General features: G+C 50.1%; 2 protein-coding genes across 5 annotated transcripts in view; one reads left to right on the forward strand and one right to left on the reverse strand.

The window, feature by feature from the left end:
- Positions 1-16,979, forward strand: part of PHYKPL (5-phosphohydroxy-L-lysine phospho-lyase) — a 36,936-nt gene extending 19,957 nt beyond the window's left edge. For 2 of the 3 annotated variants that reach the window (XM_032335357.1, XM_032335359.1), the window contains 2 exons: positions 10,640-10,794; positions 11,192-12,523. In XM_032335357.1, coding sequence (XP_032191248.1) covers positions 10,640-10,794; positions 11,192-11,474 — 438 coding nt within the window. In that variant the 3' untranslated portion in view covers positions 11,475-12,523. Of the gene's footprint in view, positions 1-10,639; positions 10,795-11,191; positions 12,538-13,317; positions 13,401-16,522 lie in introns of those variants that run through there. The other variant, XM_032335358.1, reaches the window with a different exon arrangement.
- On the reverse strand, positions 14,044-20,464 carry HNRNPAB (heterogeneous nuclear ribonucleoprotein A/B). Of its 2 annotated transcripts, XM_032335360.1 has the most exons (8): positions 20,353-20,464; positions 20,034-20,265; positions 19,080-19,248; positions 18,253-18,411; positions 17,926-18,057; positions 15,748-15,865; positions 14,947-15,087; positions 14,044-14,651 (listed from the first exon to the last, which is right to left on the reverse strand). In XM_032335360.1, the coding sequence occupies exons 2-8, from the start codon at positions 20,240-20,242 to the stop codon at positions 14,581-14,583; spliced, it is 999 nt and encodes a 332-aa protein (XP_032191251.1). In that variant the 5' UTR covers positions 20,243-20,265; positions 20,353-20,464; the 3' UTR covers positions 14,044-14,580. The 2 variants fall into 2 exon arrangements, with proteins under 2 accessions (XP_032191251.1, XP_032191252.1); XM_032335361.1 differs by lacking the exon at positions 14,947-15,087.
- Positions 20,465-25,840: the final 5,376 nt, after the last annotated feature.

A 25,840-nucleotide genomic window follows, 5' to 3' on the forward strand; every position in this document is an offset into this window, starting at 1 on the left:
ATCTTTATTTTCTTTCTTTTACTAACTTTGGTCTTTGTTTGTTCTTTTTTTTTCCTTCCCGTCATTCCTTTAGGTATGAGGTTAGATTGTTGATTTAAGATTTTTCCTGTTTCTTGGGACGCCTAGGTGGCTCAATTGGTTAAGCAGCTGCCTTCAGCTCAGATCATGATCCCAGAGTCCTGGGATCCAGTCCCACATCGGGCTCCTTGCTCAGCAGGGAGCCTGCTTCTCCCTCTGCCTCTGCCTCTACCTGCCACTCTGTCTGCCTGTGCTCACTCTCGCTCCTCTCTCTCTGACAAATAAATAAATAAAATCTTAAAAAAAAAAAAAAAGATTTTTCCCGTTTCTTGATATGATTCTGTGTCACTATATACTTCCCTCCTAGAACTTCTGTTGCTGCTTCTCATAGATTCTGGACCATTGTGTTTTCATTTTTGTCTCAAGGTGTTTTTTTATTTCCTCTTTGATTTATTCATTGACCCATTGGTTGTTTAACAGCATCTTAACCTCCATGTGTTTGTGTTTCTTCCCATTCTTTTATTTTAACTGATTCTACTTTCATACTGTTGTGGTTGGAAAAGATACTTGTAACTTCATTCATCTTAAAATTATTAAGACTTGTTTTATGGCCTTTCTTATGATCTGTACTAGAGAGTGTTCCATGTTCCCTTTAGAAAGATGTGTATTGTGCTGTTTTTTGGTGTAATATTCTGAATGTTCTATTACGTCCATGTGGTCTAATGTGTCATTCAAGCCCAGTGATTCCTTAGTTTCTGGCTAGATGATCTGTCCACTGGGGTGAGCAGGATGTTAAAGTCCACCTACTATTACTCTATGACCAGCAGTTTCTCCCTTTGCATATGTTAATATTTGCTTTATATATTTAGGTGCACCTCTGTTGGAAGCATAAATATTTACAAGTGTTTTATCTTCTTTTTTTTTTTTTTAAAGATTTTATTTATTTATTTGACAGAGAGAAATCACAAGTAGTTGGAGAGGCAGGCAGAGAGAAAGAGAGGAGGAAGCAGGCTCCCTGCCAAGCAGAGAGCCCCATGTGGGACTCGATCCCAGGACCCTGAGATCATGACCTGAGCCGAAGGCAGCGGCTTAACCCACTGAGCCACCCAGGCGCCCCAGTGTTTTATCTTCTTATTGGATTGATCCCTTCATTATATAATGCCCTTCTTTGTCTCTAATTACAGTTTTTGTTTTTAAGTTTATTTTGTCTGGGGTGCCTGCATGGCTCAGTTGGTTAAGTGTCTGCCTTCCGCTCAGGTCATGATCTCACGGTGCTGGAATCGAGCCCCATGTCAGGCTTCAGCGGGAAGCTTGCTTCCTCCTCTCCCTCTGCCCCTCCCCCTGCTCATGCTCACAGTCTCTCTCTCTCTCAAATAAATAAATAAAATCTTTATTTTCTAAATAAAGAGATTTTATTTATGTATGCCAGAGAGAGAGGCAGAAGCCCAGAGAGCAGCAGGGAACCCGATGTGGGACTTGATCCAATCAAAAGACACAGGGTACCCACCATGCCACCAAGGTCATGGCCTTGGGCAATGCTGCGCTCTCACTCTCTCCCTCATTCTGTGTGTCTCATGCATTTTTCTTTCAAAATTGGGATCTTTCATGTTGAGCCAGCCGTAGAAGATAGAAATAAATCTCCGCCAAAAAATTGTTTTTAAATATAAAAAACTCAAAAATCAAAACCTATAAAACTATATATATAATTGTATATATTTTATAAAATTATATATATTATATGTGTGTGTGTGTGAATCTCTATCCCTTCCTGAACGTGCCTCTTTCAGGGGAAAGCAATTCATTTTCTTCCTTTCACCCTTAGCCCTCTTCATGTTTTTGTCTTTGTTTTTTTTTTAAGATTTTATATATTTACTTGACAGATCGAGATCACAAGTAGGCAGAGAGGCAGGCAGAGAGAGGATGAAGCAGGCTCCCTGCTGAGCAGAGAGTACAATGTGTGGCTGATCCCAGGACCCTGAGATCATGACCTGAGCAGAAGGCAGAGGCTTAACCCACTGAGTCACTCAGGCACCTCCCCACTTCATGTTTTTAAAATAAACTTTTAAAAAGGAAAAAAAGTAACTCCTCCTATTTCTTTTTTTTTTAGTTAGAGTTGAAACATTCCTCAGACCAGGTGTTGATATTGCAGGCCCCCTCCCCCACCCGCCCCCACCCCAGGTCAGTCCCCTTGGCCTCTGCTCCTCCTGTCTCCTCCCCACTGCCTTGCTCAGCTCCCCTACAGCCCCTCCCACTCCCCATCCCGGGACTGGTCTTGGGTTTCCCACTGTTTAAGAGGACATTGAAACTGAGAACAAAACAAAAAAATGTATGGCAATTTTTACCTTTTATTGCATGTTTTTAACTTCACAAATGATAACAAAATCTCAAAAAAAAAAAAAGGCAACTACCCTGTGTCTTTTGATTGGATCATTTATTCTATTTACATTTATAGTAATTATTGATAGGTATGTATTTACTGACATTTTGTTTGCTATGTTCTGGTTGTTTTTCCAGTTCTATTCCTTTTTCTTTACTCTCTTCCCTTGTGAGTTGATGACTTTTTAGTGTTATGTTTAGATTCCTGTCTGTTTATTTTTTGTGTATCTATTCCAGGGTTTGGGTTTGTGGTTACCGTGAGGTTCATGTATAACAATCTGTGTATAGCAGTCTATTTTCAGTTGGTGGTTAAGTTCAGATTCATTCTAAAAATACCACATTTGGGGGCACCTGGGTGGCTCAGTCAGTTAAGTGTCTACCTTTGGATCAGGTCAAGATCTCCAGGTCCTGGGATTGATTCCTGCACCAGGCTCCCTGCTCAACAGGGACTCTGCTTATCCCTCTGTACCTCCCCACCCCCGCTCCTGTGCTCATTCTTGCTCTGTCTAGCCCTCTCACCCTCTCCCCTTCCGTCCCTTCCTCCTTCTCCCTCTCAAATAAATAAAATTTTTAATAAATAAACCCCCACCCCGCACACACATACATTTTGTCTTCAATAGCATATTTTACTTCGATTTTGTGTATTCATTTATTGTTGGAGATGTTGATTTTAGTACTTTTGTCTTTAATCCTCAGTTTTATAGGTGGTTGATCCACTACCTTTTCTATGTGTTTGCCTTTACCAGTGAGATGTTTTCTTTCATAGATTTCCTTATCTAGTTACTGTCTTTTCTTTCCTGCTTGAAGCAGTTCCTTTAATATTTTTTGTGAAGCCACTTTAGTCTAGCTTTGCTGTCTGGGAAATTCTTTTATCTCTGCTTATGTTCTGAATGATAACCTTGCCAGGTACAGTATTCTTGATAGTAAGGTTTTTTTTGTTTTCCTTTCAGCACTTTGAATATGCTGTGCTACTGTCTTCCAGCCTACGAAGTTTCTGCTGAAAAATTAGCTGATAATCTTATCAGGGTTCCCTTATATATAACAAGTTCCTTTTCTTTTGCTGCTTTTATCTTTACCTTTAATTGTTGACATTTTAATGATAATGTGTCTTGGTGCAGTCTCTGGGTTCATCTTGGACTTTCTGTGCTCTCTGGACTTGTATGTCTCTTTCTTCTGCCAGGTTAGGGAAGTTTTCAGCCATTATTTCTTCAAATAGGTGTCCTGTCCCTTTACTCTCTCTTCTCTTTCTGGAACTGCAGGCAATGAATGTTAGTACACTTGATGTTGTCCCAGAGGTCCCTTAAACTATCCTCCTTTTTTAATTTTTTTCTTTTTACAGTCCTAATTGGATGATTTCCATTACCCTGTCTTCCAGATCACTGATCCATTCTTCTTTATCATCTAATCTATTGTCTATTCCCCCAAGTGCATATCTCATTTTTATTATTGTATTCTTCAGCTCTGATTAGTTTTGTTTTGTTTTGTTTCATCTCTCTCTGCTGATGTTCTCACTATGTTTATCCATTCTTTTCCCAAGTATGGTAAGCATCTGTACGACCATTACTTTGAACTCTTTATTGGGTGGATGAGTAGATAAGCATCTCCGTTTTATCTAATTCTTTTTGAGGTTTTTGTCTTGTTCTTTCATTTGGAACATGTTCCTCTGTCTCCTCATTTTGTTCAATTCTCTGTGTTTGTTTGTATCTATTAGGTAGTTCAACTACATCTCCCCATCTTTTTTTTTTTTTTTTTTAAAGATTTTATTTATTTATTTGACAGAGAGATCACAAGTCGGCGGAGAGTCAGGCAGAGAGAGAGAGAGAGAAGCAGGCTCCCGCTGAGCAAAGAGCCCGATGCAGGGCTCGATCCCAGGACACTGAGATCATGACCTGAGCCGAAGGCAGCGGCTTAATCCACTGAGCCACCCAGGCACCCCACATCTCCCCATCTTGAAGGAGTGGCCTTATGTAGAAGATGTCCTGTGGGGCCCAGAAGTGAAGTCCCTCCTGGCCACAAAAGCCAGGTGCTCCAGGGGTGTCCCCTATGTGGGCTGTGTGCCGCCTCATGTTGTGGCAGGCCTGCAGCTACTGTGGGTGCGCTGTTGGGAGGGGCTGGTCCCCTGCCCGGCTAGTATTGCTGTGAGCATGCTGGCGGGAGGGGCTGTCGGTCATTGTGAAGCCCAACTGAGGTGCATAGTTGGCAGTCTAGGGTTAGCAGTCTAGAGGGAGGATTCCAGAATGGTACCCACCAGTGCCAGGATCAGAACAGCAGAAGAGGATAGCAAAAATGGCTGCCACCACTCTGTCAGTCCTTGCAGAGGGGCCCAGCTGCCTCCTATGGTTCCAACAGACCCTCCAAGATTAGTAAGTGGGACTCCTTCACCTGCAGCCCATGTAACATTCGATTTGGTGTTTTAAACTAAGAGTGTAAAGTTCCAAGTCAAGTTGATCTATGTGTAAGCTTTTTTTTTTTTTTTTAAAGATTTTATTTATTTATTTGACAGAGAGAGATCACAAGCAGGCAGAGAGTCAGGCAGAGAGAGAGGAGGAAGCAGGCTCCCTGCTGAGCAGAGAGCCCGATGCGGGCCTCGATCCCAGGACCCTGAGATCATGACCTGAGCCGAAGGCAGCGGCTTAACCCACTGAGCCACCCAGGCGCCCTATGTGTAAGCTTTTTAAGAGTAAGTTCTTGGGGTGCCTGGGTGGCTCTGCATTAAAGCCTCTGCCTTCCCAGGCATGGTCCCTTCCCATGATCCCAGGGTCCTGGGATCAAGCCCCGAATCGGGCTCTCTGCTCAGCAGGGAGCCTTCTTCCTCCTCTCTCTCTGCCTGCTTCTCTGTGATCTCTCTCTGTCAAATAAATAAATAAAATCTTTAAAAAAAAAAAAAAAAGTAAGTTCTCATTTCCCTATAGTTCTAGAGGTTTCTGAGATGTACTTGCTGTTGGTTTTTAAAAGCTAGGTGTTTGGGCATCTTGTCTCTTTTGTTCAGGATCTAAGGGTTGGAGTCCCTGATGTGGAGCTCAAATCTCTCACTCCTCAGGGAAAACGTTTTATGCCTTTAAGATCCCTCTTGCCTGCAAAATGCTGCCCCCTGTGTATCTCTGTCTCTCCCATCTGTCTCATTGCTGTCCCTTCTTGCAGAGAAGGAACATCCAGTTTCTGTTCATCCAGTTTCTCGGTCCCCTTCAGAGGGAATGATCCTGTATGTAGTTGTCGATTTGTTGTGTCCCTGGGAGGAGCTGAGCTCAGGATTTTCCTGTACTTCTGTCTTGAACCTTTCCTCCACATCTGTATTCTTAAGAGATATTGATCTGTAGTTTTCTTTTGATGTCTTTGTCAGGTTTTGGTATCAGGATGTAATACCGGCCTCAAAGAATGAGCTGGGAAATGTCTATGCCCATTCTGTCTTCTGGGAGGCTTTTCAAAAGATCGGCGGTAATTCTTCTTTAAACATTGTGGTAGAATTCACCAGGGGAGCCGTCTGGTTCTAGGCTTTTCTTTGTAGGAACTTCTTATTACAATTTTTTTCTTTTTACTTGCATATGTCTGTTAGATCTTCTGTTTCTTCTTGAGCCAGTGTCAGTATTTTTTATTTTTTAGGAATTTGTGCATTTCATCTTAGTGATTTAGCTTGTCACTGTACATTTGTTCATATGATTCCCTTATAATCCTTTTGTCTTCATTAAGTTTGTTAGTTTGGTGGTCATGGGTCCTATTTCATTTCTGATTTTAGACATTTAAGCCTTTATTTTGGTCAGTCTAGCTGAAGATTGTTAATTTTATTGATCTTCTCAAAGAACTCACTTTTGGGGGCACCTGGGTGGCTCAGTTGGTTAAGCAACTGCCTTTGGCTCAGGTCATGATCCTGGAGTCCCAGGATCAAGTCCCACATCAGGTTTCCTGCTAGGCAGGGAGTCTGGTTCTCCCGATGACCTCTCTCCTCTCATGCTCTCTCTCTCTCATTCTCTCTCAAGTAAATAAAATCTTTTAAAAAAAAAAAGAAGAAGAAGAAGAACCCACTTTTGATTTTGCTGATTCTTTTTTATTGTTTTTCTGCATTTCTATTTATTTCCACTTCAATCTTTAGGATTCCCGTCCTTCTGCTTGCTTTTGGTTTTGATTGCTCTTTTTTATGTTTTCTTAAAGTGGAAAGTTAAACTATTCACTTGAGAACTTTCTTTTTTGACATACATGTTTATAGACATAAATTTTCATATTAGTACTACTTTTGCTCCTATAAGTTTTGGTATGTTTTCATTTTCATTCATGTATATTTTTAAAATCTCCTTGCAACTTCTTTGATCCATTGGTGCGTTTGGGAAGAGGATTTTTTTTGCTTTTTTGGAGTGCTCTGTATGTGTCTGTTGGGTCTGGTCCACTTATAGTGTCCATCAAGTCCTCTGTTTCCATGTTGATCTCCGGTATAGTTCTGTCAGTTACTGAAAATGAAAGACTGAACTCTCCATTGGTCCCTGAATGGTACGTTTTCTGCTTTTACTTCTGTCAGTTTTTGCTTTATGTATTTTGAGGCTCTGTTTTTAAGTACAAATGAATTTGTAATGGTTATCAAATCCTTTTGATAGATTGATTTGTGGCATTATGGAATGTTTCTCTCCGTTGCTAATGCAATTGTAATCCTCACGTCTTTTATGTCTGATATTAGTATGGCTACTCTGACTCTTCTCGTTCCTGTTTGCATGGTGTACCTTCTCCACCCTTCTGCTTTCAACCTCTTTGTGTCTTTATCAGTCCTCTGTATTCATGTGGATTTGAGTTATTATCTGATGTCTTTTTTTTTTTTTAAGATTTTATTTACTTATTTGTCAGAGAGAGAGAGAGAGCACAAGCAGGGGGAGAAGCAGTTAGAGGAAGAGGAAGAAGCAGACTCCCCACTGAGCAGAGAGCCCAATGCGGAACTCGATCCCAGGACCCTGAGATCATGACCTGAGCCAAAGGCAGACGCTTCATCGACTAAGCCACCCAGGTGTCCCTATCCGATGTGTCTTTTCATCTCAGTCTGAAGACATACCATTAGTATTTTTTGTGAAGTATATGTTCGGGACACATTCAGTTTTTATTTGTCTGGAGTTGTCTTAGTTTCCCCATTTTGAAAGGATGCTTTTATGTAGAATTTTTGACTGGCAGTCTTTTTCTTTGATTACTTTAAATATGTCATCCCACTGCGTCTGGCCTTCATGGTTTCTGATGAGGACTCAGCTGTTAATCTTGTCGCCCAGCTCCTGCACAAGACAAATCTGTTGTCTCTTGCTTACTGCAGGTTTGTCTTTTATCCACTGAGACATAATTGGCATACAGTATTCTATTAGTCTCACACAACATAATGATTCAGTTATTTGTGTATCTTGTGAAATGATCACAAGTCTAGTTAGCATCCATCGTCACATAGTTAGAGTTTTTTTCCTTATGAAGAGAACTTTGAAGATCTGTCTTAACCATGAAAGTCTCTTAACTCTAGGAAACAAACAGTTGTTGGGGGCAGGGGCAGATGGGATAACTGGGTGGTGGGCATTAAGTAGGGCACATGATATGATGAGCACTGAGTGTTATATGCAGCTGGTGAATTACCTCCACATCTGAAACCGATGATGTACTTCCTGTATGTTGGCTAATTAAATTAAAAAGGTCTGTCTTAGCAACTTTCAAATATATAATACAATATTACTAGCTATAGTCACCATGCTGTTCATTACATCCCCATGACCTACTTATTTTATAACTGGAAATGTGTTGCCTTTTGACCACCTTTACCCATTTCTCCCACCCTCTTTGTCTTTGGGTGTCTTTCCCTCTCCTCTCCTCTGGGACCCCCCCATATGCAGATGTTGGTTTGCTTCATTGTGTCCCACAGGCTGTGGAAGCTCTATTCATTTCCTCTTTCTGGTTTTCAGACTGGACAGTCTCAGTTGACATTATCTTCAAATTTGCTGATTCCTTCATCTGTTTGCCCAAATCTGTTGTTGAGCCTGTCTGGTGAATTTTTCATTACACTTACTGTGCTTTTCAACTCCAGAATTTCTCTGTAGTTCTTTTCTAAAATTTCTCTTCAGTGATACTCATGTTTGCTGAGACATTGTCTTCATGCTTTGCTTTTGAGTTCTTGCAATATGGTTTCATTTAGTTGTTTTAATACAAGCATAACATCTGATTTAATGTCTTTGTCAAAGAAGATCTCTATCTCAGCTTCCTCAGGGACAGTGTCTATGGGACTGTTCCTCACCCCCATATATGGGTCATGCTTTCTTCTTTGCTTGGAAGTTTCATGATTTTCTCTTGAAACTGGACATGTTAAGTAATATATTCTGTCAGCTTTAGAAATCATATTCCCTCCGTATGGTGTTTTTATTGTTGTTCGTTTAGTGCCTTTTCTGACTGTGTAAAGTTTGTAGTCTTTGCTTGGTTGGCTTAGTGATCATCTCGTGATTGGACAGATAGCTCCTTCGATGCCTTTGACAAGTGGTCCCATGTGTGTGAGATAGAAGGTTCCATGCTTTGACTACTACTCAGCCAAGCAGTTTACAACTGTCTCAGCCTTTCCTTCCTCCTTCTGCAGAGCCTCAAGGCAGCCAATGGCCAGAGCTTAGAGCTTTTCAGGTCCTTCCCGAACATGCATAAGGCACAGCGCGTGCGCATATCCCTCTGTGTAGACGTGACCTTCTGGATTCCCAGAACTTGTTCATTTTCTTCCTGTTGCTCATTTGTTCCTGCTCATTCTTCCTGTTGTTCATTTTCTTCCTGTTGCTCCTCTGGGGTGATCTTGGGACAACGACCTACCTACCGTGGTAGTTCAGCATTCATTGCCTTGGCCATGTCATGATTCTAAACAAAAGATGCTATTGGGGCGCCAAGGTGGCTCAGTGGGTTAAACAAAAGATGCTATTAATACCTACACTCACCTTTTAACAAGTTCATGGTTAATAGTATTATACAGTAAGTAGCCTCAGTCCATCCTGTGTGTCCATTCCACACATAATTTGGACATATCAGAAATCTGCCTCATGGCTTTTTATGATCTCAGATACGGGGCTCTGCTCACCCAGTTTGAAGATGATCTACAGGACACAACCAGACACCCGTTAGGATGGCTACAGTAAAAAAAACTGACAATTCCAAATCATTTTGAGGATGGGAGCTCTCCTGGAATTTTGTAGGCTAGTGGTGAGAACATAACATGATATAAGCACCTCGGGAAAGTTTCAGTTTTTTATGAAGCCAAGTCTGCATTTATGATTACAACCCAGCAATTCCACTCCTAGATATTTACCCAGGAGGAATGAGGACATCTGTTCACACCAAGATTTGTTATCAATATTCTTAAACAGCTTTATTCATAATAGCCCAAAATCAAAAGAATCCAAGGGACCATTAACAGGAGATTAGAGAAACAAAGAATGGTATGTCTGTACAGTGGGATTCCGTGCACCAGTAATAGGAACATGCTACTGAGACACAGGACGAGATGGGAAATCGCAAAAACATGCTAAGCAGAAGCACCCAGGCACAGGAGAGAACATTCCAGAAACAGCAAAACTATGGTGACGGAAAGCAGGTCAGTGGTCACCTGAGCCAGCAGTGGAGGGGCACAAGGATCTTTGGGACGGGATGGAAATGTCCTGTCTCTTCATTGTGGTGGGGGCACCATGGGTATACATACTTGTCTCATCGCACTGAACTATATGTGCTGTAAATATTTGCAGCTTATTGTGTGTAAACTCTACTTCAGTAAAGTTTTCTTTTTAAATATAGTTTTTAAAAAATTAAAAAGATGGTCTACAAAAGACACCCTTACTCTTCCCTCTCTGTAACACAGGTCCCCCTTCGGACACCTGCAGGGCCGGTGGGAGAAAGGGTGCAAGAGCTCCCAGGTGTCCGGAGGGGACATCTCCCCCTGCCACCCCCCCAACCTTACAGCCTCTCAGCGGAAGGCAGCTCTGTGGGAATGCACAGTACAGCCTCTCCTCCAATTCTGCCTCTTGAGGATCCTTCTGTACCCCCTGGCGTGGCTTCCCTGAGTCCCAGTCACATTAGCACTAGGAAAGGCAAGAGGACAGCCTGTGGGGGCTTCGGGAGAACCCCGTCTATCCCCAAGTACTCGGGAGTTCTATGGGCTTCAGGCCTGTGCCTGTCACTGCCCTTGGAATGTGTGTGGCCTTCTGCAGCCCTCACGCTCCCTGGAGCAGGACCCACTTTTATGGGCCTCTGACCCACCTTTTGTCCCCTGACTCAGTTTGGGGGCAGCCCGGTGTCCTGTGCCGTGGGCCTGGCCGTTCTGGACGTTCTAGAGAAGGAGCAGCTGCGGGCTCACGCTGCCTCTGTGGGCAGTGTCCTCATGGAGCTCCTCCGACAGCAGAAAGCCAAGCATCCCATCATCGGTGACGTCAGGTGAGGCTCGGACAGCACTCCTTACCTGCTAACTGAACACCAACCCAGGGCCAAGCGTGGTTTCTTTTGTCACCTCATTGTCACCCCTCTCCACAGAGGAGGAACTAAAGTTCTGAGGGGTGCTGCTGCCCGAGATGGCGCTTCTAGGGAAGGAGAAACCGGGGGCAGACAGCCCTGGCCCCCAACCTTCCCTCTGTCACAGCTGGGGCCCCTCTCCTCAAAGTCACTTGCTGGCACTGCATCACCACCCTCCACCTCTAAGGATTGTGCAGCCCTCAGGCTCCCCAGGAAGCGGAGGCACAGGACTGGTGCTTTGGGCAGGCCCAGCCAGAGGGGGAGCACAAGGGCCCATGGCCCCTCCGGCCTGGCTTCCTAAGATGTTGCCTTTCCGTTCCAGGGGCATCGGGCTCTTTATCGGTGTGGATCTGATCAAAGACACAGCGACAAGGACACCAGCAACTGAGGAGGCAAACTACGTGGTATCCAGGTACTATTTCTCGAACCGAGTTGCCTCTGCAGTGTCCCCTGACTGGGAAGGAACTGCTGTCCTGCTTCTGCCATTGCCACTGTGTCCCTGGGCCCTTAGGGCCACAGAGGGCTGCCTGAAGGAGTTGGCATCGGGGCCAGAGCGGGGAAGGGGCCCCCCTTCTGTGTACCCCCACCCCGACTCCACACACTGATAAAGTGGCCAGGTCCGCTTGGTGGCCAGTGCCTGGCGGCAGGGCCTCATATGGGTGTGGGCGGTTCCCAGCCGAGGATGCGAGCACCACAGGGGCTCAGAGACCATAAAGCCACGTCCCACAGCACCTGGCTGCCCCGGGGAAGCTGCTACTTTCACGGCCATGCCAGGGCCAGTGGCAGAGCCAGACTTGGGGCTCCCCATGGGCACAGCAGCCGGGTTTTCTTTGGTACGGACAGGTCTCCTGCTCCTTGTCTGGGTGCAGGCATCTGGAGGACCCCAGGGAATAAATGAGAGAGAATGGAAGTCGGGGTCCGAATGTAAATACAATCACCTCAGACCCTTTCTTTCTGGCCAAATGACCTTCCCAGGTTGAAGTGCAAACGTGGACTGTTAATGTCCTTAGGTACCATTACTATTAAGGAGGTGAAGCTATCCTAGAAAGAACTGGAAATGAAAACTGCAGAGTCCTCTGAGATGTCCAGATGACTCTGGGGCAGGAAGCAGAACCGGCTGGCAGAGAAGTTCCTGGAGCTGGGGAGGGGGCACAGGGGTTCGCTGTATCAGCCCAGCAGCATCGGTGCGGTGCAGGAATGCTGGCTGGCCACGTCCTAACCACAGCCTGTCATGGCTCAGGCCGGGACTCCAGGGCTGGATGAGAGGAGGCCCCTGCTTGGGGTAGGGGTGGGATGGAGGGTGGCAGGCTCAGGGCCAGGTGCAGGGCACCCCACACAGGAGCCCTTAGTGCTGGGTGAACAAGGACCAGCAGGCAGGCAGTTCGGGAGGAGGTAGCCAGTGCTGTGTCCCTGTGGGACCTGGTCTGGGGTGGGGCTCCCAGGGGCTGGTTGGCTGAAGCCAGGACAGACTTTGAGGCTCTGTGAAGGGTTCCTTGGCTGCTGGGCCGCAGGGCCTTGCCATGTCCTATCCTCACAGGCTGAAAGAGAACTACATTTTGCTGAGCACAGACGGCCCTGGGCGGAACGTCCTGAAATTTAAACCCCCAATGTGCTTCAGTGTGGACAATGCGCAACACGTGGTGGCAAAGATGGATACCATCCTGACAGGTGAGCTGGGGGCCCGAGGAGCAGCTGACCATGTCTCTTGAGCCCAACCTGCAGCCAGGAGCTAGGACCTTCCAGAGTGTCTGGGAAGGAGACTTTATAGTGAGCCGCAAGTCTTTGAGACAGCGCAGGGAACAAGGAGCTGTGGCATGGAGGGCCTTCCTGAGCCCTGAGTAGCACCAGTGTGGACGCAACACGAGGCAAGGCAAGGCAATCACCTAGTGACACAGCAGGGATTTATATGGCAGGAACATTGTGCTCTCCTTGAAGGCTAGTGCCCCCTCAGCAGCTAAGGTGCTGGACTGAGATTTGCACCCAGGATTGATGAAATGCAAAAGGAAATTCTTCCCTAGGTTTCCACCCCGCTAGGAATGTCAGATCAGTGTGGGGTCTGCCCTAAATGCACTCACCAGGCCACCTGGAACAACAGAAACGGACAGGTCTCTGCTATGCCACACGGGCAGGGGTGGGCGGTGGGCAAAATCCCACCTCCTGGCAGGCACCCCTCCCTCTCCTCCACCTCTGCAGGTGGGTTCCCTGGAGGAAGTAGGGTGTTTGTGGGGAGGCCACAGGAGGAGGGGCTGAGCAGAGGGGCTGCCATTGAGCCTGAATGTTTGGGGCAACCTGACTGACATCTGGCTTTGTCCTTTGGGGAGTGTTGCTGACCCTGTGGTTTGTGCACTTGGTCAAAGGGCTGGACAAGGAGTCCAAAAAGCTTGGATGCTGGAGAAAGGCTAAGCACTTGTGGGGGCACGGGGCCGGGGGCTTTGTGCTGTTTTTCAGACATGGAAAAAAAGGTGAGAAGTTGTGAGACACTGAGGCTCCGGCCCTAAACCAGCCCTGGCACTTGTGTCCTCCTTCCTTGGGTGAGTAGGCCTTGCTCCTCATGACCCATGGCTGTGGCCCTCACCCTCAGCAAGCCAAACCTTGCTCTTAACCAGGTTTTCTTCAGAAAGATCTCCCCATAGTTGACGGGGAAGACAGGACTAGCACCTTCCTCCTCGAGCCAGTTCTCTTTCTAGAAGGAATGGAAAATAGCCCTGGGGTGCCCCAGTCCAGCCAGCAGCTCAACTCTGCCACAGGGGGCAAAACTGTTCTGGGCCACCCAGGAGGGGGCACTTTGTGTTCAGTCCAGCTGGCCCCTAGGATACTGCCTTCCTGGGCACATTCCCACTGTCCTCAGCTAGGAGACCAAAATCCCACTTCCAGGTGCCCAGGAGAGACAGCTGCAGCTGCCGCAGCCCCCACTGCTCTGGGAGCAGCACCCCTCACAGTACTTCCTTCACCCCCTTGAAGCTGCCTCCAGTCAGAAGTCCTTTAAAACTTCCTCTAAAAGGGCTCAAGTCCTAGGCAGGCCCCATCCTTACAAGCAGTGCCCCAGCAGTGCCCAGCGTCCAGGCTCCGCTTGCCAGGACTGCTGTCTGGTCATAGAGGCAACTAGAGCTTCGAAGGCTCAGGAGCGCCTGGTCCTTCCCCGCTCTTCACAGCATGCCCCACACTCACCCAGGCTTTGGGGGTTTTTAAATTTTTATTTCAAAAGCTTGGATAGCTTCAATATCCAGGTCGTGGCAAAATCAGGACACGTGTAAAATACCTTACAATACATTAGATTCCCAAAAGGTACCAAAAAGTACAGTAAAATTAACACTTCCATTAACAGGAAATGTATGACACAAATAATATAAAATTAAAAGGTGAAAAAAAGGTGACACTGGTTTCCTAAGATACAGTTTACTCTTTACAACCAGGGTCCACAGGTCCAGGCTGCGGGCGGTGGCGGGCAGCGGACCCTCCCAGCCGGCCCTGGGGGACCCGGGCCTAAAACTAGCCCTCCAACGCCGCTCTGGCCTCAGAGACCCCCACACGCTGCCTACGACAACTAGAGCTCTGGAAATAGTCAACAGGAGAGTGATTTCCAAGGGGGAAATTTTAAATAAGATGCACATGGGACAGGCCATAGAAAGTACGCCAGGTTAAATTTGGTACATAATTGTGTTCTCTCAAGATCCGGACAGAGCGTGTGCGGGCGGGCGTCCGGCCACGGCCTCAGTACGGCTTGTAGTTGTTCTGGTGGCCACCGCGGCGCTGGCTCTTCCCGTAGTTCGTGCCACCCTGACCTGGGGACAAGAAGGCCATGCATGGGTCGCGGTGCCGTCTGCCCGAGCCCTCCCCGAGCCTGGCGCCTGCTGTACCGCCACACCGGAGCCCGCACCCCTGGCCAGCACGGAAGGGGCCACGCCCTGCCTTCCTGAGGCCCAGAGGCTCAAGTGCCTCCTCCTGTGGTGGCCGCGCCGGGCCCCCAAGCCCAGCCTGTCCGACTCCAAAGCCCCTGCTGCCAGTGGCCCCTGCACTGTCTGTCCTGCCTCCCGGGGTTGGGGGTGAGCGGCCAGGGCCTCCCTCTCTCCTACTTACTGTAGTCGTAGCCGGGGCCGTAGCCGTAATAGCCATAAGGCGAGTAGTCGTAGCCGCCATAGCCGGGCCCGTAGCCCTGCTGGTAGCCGTAGCCCTGGTTCCAGTAGCTGCCGTAGCCCTGATTCCAACTCTGACTCTGACCTGTGGGGGGAGCAGGGCCCAGGGGCCCAGGGACCATTTAGCACACGCAGGAGCGAGGATGGAGGAAATCCTGCCCTTCGGGTGGCGGGCTCACTATGGCAACTCAGGTAGAAACCAGGGGGTTGCTGTCTGGCGTCAGGGGCCCTGGGCCCCGCCCTGCATCTGAGGCCCAAGCCGGGGCTCTGAGGGCCAGGAGGGCCCTGCCGGCTAACTGCACTTGGGGCAAATAAGCAGGAGCTCACTCTCTCACATCTCCCTCTCCTCACCCCCACACTCCCTGGCAGCTCGGCCCTAAAAAGGAGGACATTTAGGCTTTGGAGTCCGAGGGGCCTGGACAGAAGGAGGTAAAGTGCCCGGCACAGCCCTGCCCTACCTTCTGCCCACCCGCCCACGGGTGTACCGAGACTCAGGCCCGCCACCCAGCCCAGCGTGCCCCTCAGGCCCGCCACCCCCGCACCCTGACTGCAATGCAAAGGCCCTTCTGCCCTGGGGCCCCAGGCCACAAGAGCCAGGCTCTTCCACACCAAGCAGCAGCCACAGCATGACCCGCCGGGCCTGGTGCACCAAACGCCGGAGGCCAGCGAGAACCCCCCACCCAAGACAGGCACGGGGGCTCCATGCAGGCAGGGCCCCGTCTTTGCTCAGCCAGGTTCCACTCACCTCCGCTTCCACCGCCACCGCCGCTGCCTCGGTTCCCTCGGTTGCGGTTCCCACGGCCCCCAGAGCCGTACTGCTGCTGCTGATAGACTTCTTTGGGCTGGGCCACCTTGATCTCACACTGCAAGGAGAGGACAATGGGTCAGACCACTGCGACAAGCTTGGGACAGGGCCATGGACAAAGACCTTTGTTGATGGAGACTCAGATGGCCCATGGGGACTAAATGCTCAATACAAAATCTGGCTGGGGCACCTGGGGGACACAGGTGAAGCATCCCAACTCTTGCTTTTGGCTCAGGTTATGATCTCAGAGTCAGGAGATTGAGTCCTGCATGGGGCTACACGCGGAGTGGAACCTGCTAAAGTTTCTCCAACACGCGTGTGCACTCAATCTCTAAAATCAATCTTTTAAAAAAGTTCAAAACAAAACATGCTTAAGTGGAAGCCACATTTGGGCTAGAAACCCTCGGGACCACAACTAAAATCTCTGGATCAGGACTCACTAGGGCCTTTGGGCCAAAACCTTTCCCCAGAGAACTTACTGGGGTGACAGCTGTAATTTGAGGCCTGCTGATGGCAGCCCAGATCGAACAAGTGGGAGGAGGCATAGTGAGCCTGAGGCCGAGGCCAACCCAGCATAGCCTGATTCCACACCAGGTGGGCAGCTCTGAGGCCAGCCCCGTCCTCCTGGGAAAGAGGCCTCAGAGCTGACTTCTCAGATCAGGGGCCTTAGAAAGAAGTGGGGGAAAACTTATTTTTTTTTTCCTTTCCTTTACAGAAGAAATGAAGCATCCCACTCCAACAGGCTGAGGCTGCGCCTCTGACCTCTGGCTTTGAGGAAGGAAGCCACTGAGGCTCAGGGTGGGGCCTCCCTGGGCCTCGCTGCTCACCCCTCCCCTTCTCCCAACCACTGGCCTGTTGGTGGGAAGGACCAGATGTCTGTGTCCCCTGAGGAGCCAAAGAGTCAGTTTCCTTTTTGCTCAAAAATCTGCCCACTGCGGATGGGATCGGGTTCAGGACCTCCCACCCAGTGTTCCTGCCCAAGTCAATCAGAAGTTTACTTTTCAGAGGAAGTACCCTCACACATACACTCTCCTAAATACGACCTATAAGATACCATTTTCTACAATGTGTCACCATCCAAGCATACCCTAACCGAGAAATCTTCCCCAAGTGATTCCATCTGGTGTCTTCTGTTTAATTAAAAATGCTGAATACATTTATTTCAAAACCCACCACCAGTAGCAACTGACTACCTTACAGGTACTTCCTGCCATTTCACATTCAGCGGGGGTGGGGGGTGTCAATGTCTAGGGTAACAGCCCTCACCCAGCTGCTGCACCTAGACTTCAACTCATTTGATGTAAAATTTAAGGGCCCAATTCTGCATCCCAGCTAGGATTAAGACTTCTAGAAGCCCCACCCCCTACCTGTCCCACCTTATCTGGCTGCTGCTGGGCTCAGACCTGCCACACCCGGCCAGCCAGCCACACCCTCAACTGCCTCCTCTGCCACCTGGAGAACACCTGAACCGAAAGACACCCCCGACACCCCCCACCCCACTACTGGCCAGAGTTCAGAGGGAAGGGCTGGCACTTCTCACCATGAGGCACCGCTCACTTAGGCAAAACTGACCACAGACACACGTGGACTAAAACCCTGGGAGCTTCGGGAAGAACCCTCATTTGAGGTGGGAACTGACTAAACCAACATCCAGAGCCAGAGCAGGTGGAAGCAAACAAAAGATCTGGTTGTGACAGGAGAGAGAAAAAAGCTCCACAAGAGAAACAACTTTACCCAAAGGAAACGAACTCATTAATAACAGAAGTTCTAGAATCTGCTGAGACTTATCTTAGTACAGGCCATATTCACCTTGGACGCCAGATGGAGAACACCACAACCTCTAGCTTTCAATCAGGAATCAAAGGGGCTACTGAACATATTCTAGCCCAGAGAAAAGACCCTTTCTCCTGCCTCCCACACATCCTGGGTTTCTACCAAATCTACCAGCCCAGAACTCCCTGAAGGATGGGACCATCTGCCCCAATCAGGATAGCAGGCACTGGCAGAACCCAGCAGGGTCAGACTGCCCCAGAGAGGTAGCCCAACTCCTGAGGCACACCTGTTAAGAGCCAGCTCTCCACCAACAGAAGGCCAGATACAGAGCTGGAGACACCTTACCTTACTGCCACTGATGGTATGGAACTTTTTCTCCAGAACTTTCTTCACAGGTTCCTCTTCTTTAAAAGTGATGAAAACAAAACCTCGTCTTTTGTTCAACTTTGGATCCATTGGAAGCTCAATGGCCTCAATCTGTAAACGTAGGCAAAGCTCAGAACCAATGCCTCTTCCCACCCCCCAGGGCCTACAGGGAACTCTGAGGAGAAAAGACCCGAAAAGGCCAGAATGAAAAAGCCTCAGAGAGCTATAACCAGCCAAGGCTGCCTAGGACCAGGGAGAGCAACCTCAGGGCAATCAGCAGGCCACCAACCAGGGTCCCACACTCACCTCCCCGAACTCTCGAAAGTACTCCCTGATCTTCTCCTCAGTGGCTTCAGGGTTCAGACCCCCCACAAAAATTTTCTTTACCGGGTCCTTCTTCATGGCCATGGCCTTTTTGGGGTCAATAACACGGCCATCCAGCCTGTGTTCCTTCTGGTCTAGGACCTGTCCCAACATAAGAAAATGAGCTTCGAACTCAACAGCACCATCCTCAACAAGCCCCTTCTCTTTAAGCCATGAAGACCCCAACACTGGTACACAAAACGTGTTTGACCCCCTTCATACTCCACTCCTACATGACTTAGCAACACAACTTCATCTCCAAACTTCCAAGTACAGCTAGTTTATCTGAGCCCCTAGAGACCTCCCCCAACTCCCCCCACCGCTTTCCCAGAGAGCACTGGCTCAGTTCAAAGCCTCTCTTTCGCAAGTTAAGCAGTAGTGAGGCAGGCTGGAGGTGGGCTGCTACGGTTGGAATCCAGCCCTTTCTGGCTGTGACCTCTTTCTACTTACACTTCTGGGCCTTTGTTTTGTTTACTGCAAAATGGACCTAAAATAATACCTATTTCACTCATAGCAACCTTGGACTCTATTCTAGTCCTCAGGATAAAGGATTTGCCCAGAAGTGACACCAAAAAAACCCAATAAACACCAAGTATAATCTTCCTGGGCCTATTTAATCTGTATCTGTAATCCCCTCAGAAACAGCAGAGTTCCTCACATCTGCTTTTCCCAAAGCCCTCAAGCACCTACAGAACACACAAACTCATCGTGCTGTCAGAACCCTATCCTAGAACAAACTTCATGCCGCTGACATCAAGCGCCCAGCTTACCTTTTCCACACTGGCTGCATCTTTGAAGAGGATAAACCCAAACCCTCTTGACCGGCCAGTGTTGGGATCCATTTTTATTGTACAATCAACGACCTCTCCAAATTTGGTAAAGTAATCCTTTAGATCTTTTTTGCTGGTATCCCAGCTCAGGCCACCAACGAACATTTTTCTGAAATGGTAAAGACACACGTGCCAACGAGCCTTACAACAGCGCTGTGATGTCGGGGCCGGCCCTGACACCACCACCTTCAGTGCTAGCGGGTAAGCAAAGCCGCCATCCGGAACGCGGGTCTGCGCCGAGAGCCCCCGAGGGGCCTACGTTGGGGAAGTGTCCACCAATCTTCACTCCCCTCCCACACAACCGTGAGCCGCGAGAAGCTCTAGGCGGTGCAGTCCCCGACGGGGCAGCGGAAGGGAGGGCACTGCGGCCTGGGGCAGAAGCCCCGAACCTTCACAACTCGAAGTCATCCGCCTAACAAGCAAGTTAAGACAGAAAGCCGCCGGCCCGGCCCGTCCTCACCGCCCCCGAAAGCTCGCTCTCCAGGAACTCAGGCTTCCGGGGGCCGGAGACCGCGTTCAGACCGTGACTCCGCCCTCCGCGGGGTGGGGGGGAGAGAGGGAGGCCACGGCCGGGGCGCGCGCCAACTCCGCCCACGCAGCCCCGCGGAGCCCGAGGCCGGCTCGGCCCCGGGTCCGAGCGCACTCCCCCTTCCGGGCCGCCCGCCCCCCGGCCCCGCGCGAGCAGCCCCGGGGCGGCGCCAAAGTCGACCCAACAAAACTCCTGCAAACTCCGGCGCGAGCGGCGGCGCGGCGGGCGTCAGGCGCGGAGGGGCAGGGCGACGGGCCTCGAGCAGGCCCCGGCCGCCCGCCCGCCCCTCCCCCCGCCGCGTGGCGCCAACAAAAGGCGGCCCCGGAACAAAGGCGGCGCCCCGGTCGGCCCGCGACCGCACCTACCCCGCGTCCTCCTCGTTCTTGCTGGCGTTGATCTGGTCACCCTCGGCACCGTTCTGGTTGCTGGCCGGGGGCGCCGAGCTCCCGCCTCCGGCGCTCGCCGCGGCCCCGGTGCCGGCCCCCGCCGGCGACTCGCCTTCGGGGGCGGCCTCGTGTCCGTTCTCTGTGGCGCCCGTGGTCTCCATGGGCTGCTCCTCACCCGCTTCCGACATGCTAGGCCGGGGCGCGGCGGCTCCTGCAACGAGTGGCCCCAGCGCGTCAGGCCCGCGCGGCTCCCACCCAGGCTTCCCCCCGCCCGCCGCCCGCGGGCCCGGCCGCTCACCTCGCCGCCGATGACGCCGCGGGGCCCGCTCGTCCCCACCCGCCGGAAAGGCGCCGCGGGCTCGGCCGCGCTCACGCCCGCGCTGCCGGGCCTCGCCTCCGTCCGCCGACGGAGCCGCCGCGACCTCGCGCCCTCCTTCGCCGCCGCGCCGCACGGAGCCCACCGACCGACAGGCTCACTGGCGCCCGCGCGGTGCCGCCGCCTGACAATGCCGACTCGTGGCGCTCTTTATAATGCCGGGGCCGGGCGCACCTCGCAACAAGGCGCGTGATCATTGGCTGCGCCTGCCCGTCACTCAACCCCGCGCCGGCGTCCATTGGCCGCAGCGGCGCGCGCACGCTAAATCCGGGCGGGCTTTGTCCTCATTTTAGAATCCGCGCGAGCCAGGGCCCTGCGGACGGCTGCCGGGGCCGGGCGGGAGAGCGGCGCCGGCAGCCGGCAGCCGGAATCCCGCAGGGGGCCGAAGACCTCTCCTCTCCGCCCCATGAGGCCGCAGTCTCTCGTGCCGGAGCGCCCCATCCCAGCATCGGTAGCTTCGCGCACTCCGTTCTCCCAAAAGAGGAAACTGGGCTCTAGGAAGTCTCGCAAACCAAGGTCGCCCGGCTGGAAGTGGGAGAACTCGGCGGCCGAGATCGGGCGCGCAGGGTTCCGCCGAGGCCCGCGGCACCGCTCGAAGGGGCCGGGACGCGGCCCTCCCCCTTGACCTTGGTGCCCTCACGGCCCCGCGCTCCCGCCCTTTCTGCCGCCTCCCCCAGCGGCTAGCAGCGGAGAGGGGGTGGAGCCTGCCGGGCGTCTGGTGCCAATGGTGCTTGGGCAGGATGTGGCGGGAGAAACTGGCACCGCGGTGTTCCCCGATCCAGGTCGTCCGGCACCACCTAGACGATCAGCCTCGTTGTCACACTTTGGGTTGACGTTTTTCGTTTGAGTTAGTTCCTGTATTCCTCCTGAAATTTCTTTTTAAGGAAAATAAACCGCGTCCCTCAAATCATGAAGTTGGAGGCGGGGAGGGATGTTCTCGTTTTCTAATACACAAGCCCCCTCTGTTTGATCTTGATCACCAAGCTTGAAGGGCCGGTGTAATCGCATGATTCCTTTATAATCGTACCGGTGACAGGCCCCAAATGGACCAGGATTACAACCTCTGAAGCCTGGGGATTACCAGATAGCAAGAGCACACAAGTGGCTGACGTTTCCCGCCGAATTCCTGCAGCCAGGCCCGGTGTGGGGGCCTGGGGGTTCTATTTCCTCATCTGGTCTCCTAACAACCCAATGGAAGGCGATACCATCACAAATTTATAAATGAGAAAACTGAAGCCCAGAGCGCTGGCCCAAGGCTCACTCCAGAATCCCGCCAGCCAGTGAAGTTGCAGAGGGATGAAAACTGACCGTTTCACATTTGGAAAAAACAACTGACTACAGAAAACGGGAAGATTTGGTCACACAGTGCTGCCTTCCCCCAAGGTCTCCTTCGGCCAGAGGAGGGGCACCCGCCCCTCCAGGGGGGGGCGCAAATACCCTCCAGTTTACCCCAAGGCCCACCTGACTGTGTCACTTTCAGGCCAGATTCCACAAGTGAAACTCAGTATCTCCATAAAACTGGGGTCATGTCACTGTTGAAATCTGATGCCTGCCTGCAGAAAGTCCTTCACACACTCTCCACACCAGCCCGTGCCCACCCACAGAAATAAGGGCCAGGGAGGGATGCAGCACACAGGGGATGATGGACACAGGTGGCCCAGCAGTGAAGGTTAATACAGGCAATTAAGTTCAAAGTCAAATAGTCTAGATGCACCCACAGGACGTAACTACTGATGAGAACGTACGTTCACTCAAGCTCCTGCTCTTTTCCACATGGATGCCTTTCACACAACTTGTGAAACACCTTCCATGACATGTCCAGTCTCAGGAGAACGACATTTGGACAGTGCATTAGTCTGCAAAATCCTTTCCTCAACACTGCTTCATCGGAGCCTCAAAATAATTTTTGTGTGAGGGTATCCATACTTTATACATGAAAACGCTGAAATCACATCTGAAATTGTAGACACCAAGCCAGCACCCTCAACTCTACATTGTTTCCAGGGCTTCTGGCTATTGTAGGATGAGGGGTCTCTGATTTCCTGAGTTCCTTGGTCTAAATTGTCTTATCAGAATAAATTATTCTGAGGCTCAAATGAAGCAATAGCTTAGAAAGTAATTTATGGGGCACCAGGGCGGCACAGTCAGTTCAGAGTCTAACTCGGTTTCGGCTCAGGTTGTGATCTCAAGGTGATAAGATTGAGCCCCAGGTCCAGCTCCAAGCTCAGCATGGAGTCTGCTTGAGATTCTCTCTTCCTCTCCCTCTGACCTTGCCCCTCCTCTCAAAAAATACATCTTTTTTTAAGATTTTGTCTATTTATTTGAGAGAGAATGAGAGAGAGAGCATGAGCCGTGGGGGAAAGGCAGAGGAAGAGGGAGAAGCAAACTCCCCACTAAGCAGGGAGCCCCACTCGATCCCAGGACCCAAAGGTCATGGCCTGAACAAAAGGATGACACTTAACCAAGTAAGCTGCCCAGGCATCCCAAAAGAAATCTAAAAAAAAAAATTTATGAACCTTAAAGAACTGCAGACAAGAGGGGCTCAGTCTCAGCACAGAATGCTTTTATGTCATCTCCAACAGTGTCTCTGACATGGACAAGGCACTGGGCTCCATGGAAGCAGCAAGAAGTCCCTATGATACAAGGCTCGCTCTCTAGTTATTGGGTCCCAATTACAGACCCTGAAGAGAGGACATCTTTTATGACAGTGAGGTTCTCAAATCAGCAAGGAGCCCAGTTATCCCCTGCAATGGCCTTAAGGGGCCAATGCAGTATAGTTTCCTGGCTTTGGGGATTCAGGCTGTCAGGTGACTTATGTGTAAGAGTACATCCATTAGGAGCACCTGGGTGGCTCAGTGGGATAAGCCTCTGCCTTCCCCTTGGGTCGTGATCCCAGGGTCCTGGGATCAAGCAATCAAGCCCCACATTGGGCTCTCTGCTCAGCAGGGAGCCTGCTTCCCCATCTCTCTCTCTGCCTGCCTCTCTGCCTACTTGTGATCTCTCTCTGTCAATAAATAAATAAAATCTTAAAAAAAAAAAAAAAGTACATCCATTAACCTAAGGGCACCTCGGTGGTTCACTCAATTAGGTGTCTGACTTCCACTGGGTCATGATCTCAGGGTCCTGGGACTGAGCCCGAGCCAGGCTCCCTACTCAGTGGAGAGTGCGCTTCTCCCTCTGTCCTGCCCTCTGCTGGTATTTTAAAATGTTTAAAAAAAAAAATAACCAACCTAGAAGAAAGAGAACAGACACAAAATCCATTTTGTTTTTTGTTTTTTTGTTTTTTGTTTTTACAAAATCCATTTTGAAAGTCTTAAATTGCAGTTGACCCTTGAACGATGCAGGAGTAAGGGGTACTGACCCCTTACACTGTCAAAAATCTGCATATAACTTTTGGCTGCCCCCAAAACTTAACTACTCATAGCCTACTGTTAACCAAAAGCATTACCAATAATGTAGTCAATTAACAAGTGTTTTGTCTATGTATCATATACCACATTCCCACAATAAAGTGAGCTACTGAAAAGACAATAATTATTAGGGAAGTCATAATGAGGAGAATACATCCACAGTACATAGTATATTTATCAAAAAAATCTATAAAAGGGGCACCCAGGAGGCTCAGTCAAGTTGAGCATCTGACTTCAGCTCAGGTTGTGGTCTCAGGGATCCTCAGCAGGGAGTCTGCTTCTCCCTCTCCCTCTGCCTCTCCCCCTGCTTGTGCTTTCTTGGTCTGTCTCCCTCTCAGAAAAATAAATAAAATTTTAAAAAAATCTAAAAAAAATCTGTGTGTAAGTGGACCCGCACAGTTCAAACCCATTTTGTTCAAGAGTGAGCTGTACATGAATCGCGTTCTCCTTTTTGTGTCCTGTTTGTTTTTCTCGGCTGAGCCTGCAAGCTGGAAGTCGCAGGAGCTATCTGCCAGTGCTTTGTGACTGTCATGGCCAGGCCACACTCCTCAGCTCCCTGGGGCTCCTGCCCCCCACGGCAGGACTGCGTCTGACTCCAGCTGGGGGAAACTTTCCTAAAATGCAAGTTGCATCTTCAGTCCTCACCGAAACCCTGGCTGGGCTTCCCAGCACATTGAGGATGAAGTTCTTTTTTTTTTTTTTTTTTTAAAGATTTTATTTATTTATTTGACAGACAGAGATCACAAGTAGGCAGAGAGGCAGGCAGAGAGTGAGAGAGGGAAGCAGGCTCCCTGCTGAGCAGAGAGCCCGATGCGGGACTCGATCCCAGGACCCCGAGATCATGACCTGAGCCGAAGGCAGCGGCTTAACCCACTGAGCCACCCAGGCGCCCGAGGATGAAGTTCTAACCCCAAATTCAGGCGAGATTAAGAGAGAGCAGGGCGGAGTGGGGGTGGGGGGCTCACGGAAGTCCACGCTGCTCGCCAGCCTCCCTGGCAGAGTGGGGTGGGAGAAGAGAAGACACACAGAGACAGAGAGACAGAAGGAAAACACCATGATGCCAGGGCCGAGTTGGAGGGATGGGTCTACAAACCAGGTGTCTAAGTCAGCCCTGGCTGGGCGGCTTCAGCAACAAATTCTGTTTTTTGTTGTTTTTTTAAAAGATTTTATTTATTTACTTGACAGAGAGAGTGCGCACAAGCATCAGAGGGAGGAGGCACAGAGGGAGGGGGAGAAGCAGACTCGGTGCTAAGCAGGGAGCCAGACATGGGACTTGATCCGAGGACCCGAAGAGCATGGCCTGAACAAAGGCAGACACTTAACCCACTGAGCCACCCAGGCACCCTGAATAGACAGTCTCCTAAACTGGGATTATAAACTGGCTCTTTGCAGGCCGAATCAGACTCTCACACATGCCGGCTTGCTTGCTTGCTTGCTTTGAACATCTTACAAAATTATTTGCCAACATGGACAAAGTATGACATTTCGACACCATGTCACGTTTCCGTTTTTTTCTGGAAAACAGATGAAGTCACACTGGGCCAGGAGAAGCAGGAACAGAGACTTACTGCCCCCTAGCAGGTGCCATCCGGCTGACCTCAGCCCCCACCAGCTCCCGATACCTTGCTGCTGGGCCCCCTAAAATTACCATGTTCATCAACTGTGAAAACATCTGATATTTCAGTCCCTAATGAGGACTCCATGAAGCCCAGGCTTCTTCATCTTTAAACAGGGATGGTGATACCTGCCTGCCGCACCCCTACAGTGATCGGTGGAAAGATCTGCCAAGGGTCTAGCAAAGAGCCTGGCAGGCAGTGGGTGGAGATGAGAGCAGGGGACACCTGGGTGGCTCAGTTGTTTGGCATCTGCCTTTGGCTTGGGTCATGATCCTGGGGTCCTGGGATCGAGTCCCGCGGAGGAACCTACTTCTCCCTCTCTTTCTGCCTCCTGCTCCCCCTACTTGTGCTTGCTCTCTGTCAAATAAATAAATAAAACCTTTA

The sequence above is a fragment of the Mustela erminea genome, chromosome 3 (genome assembly GCF_009829155.1).
Source record: "Mustela erminea isolate mMusErm1 chromosome 3, mMusErm1.Pri, whole genome shotgun sequence".
In the NCBI taxonomy this organism is placed as follows: Eukaryota; Metazoa; Chordata; class Mammalia; order Carnivora; family Mustelidae; genus Mustela; species Mustela erminea.

Bases quoted from the DNA above. Each gene is read 5' to 3' on its own strand.
- HNRNPAB (XM_032335360.1), bottom strand. From the start codon at position 20,242: ATGTCGGAAGCGGGTGAGGAGCAGCCCATGGAGACCACGGGCGCCACA. The intron at 18,412-19,079 runs GTAAGCTGGGCG...ATGTTGGGACAG, and splicing joins ATGCAGCCAGTGTGGAAAAG to GTCCTAGACCAGAAGGAACA. The intron at 15,088-15,747 runs GTGAGTGGAACC...CTCCCCCCACAG, and splicing joins CGGTGGCGGTGGAAGCGGAG to GTCAGAGTCAGAGTTGGAAT.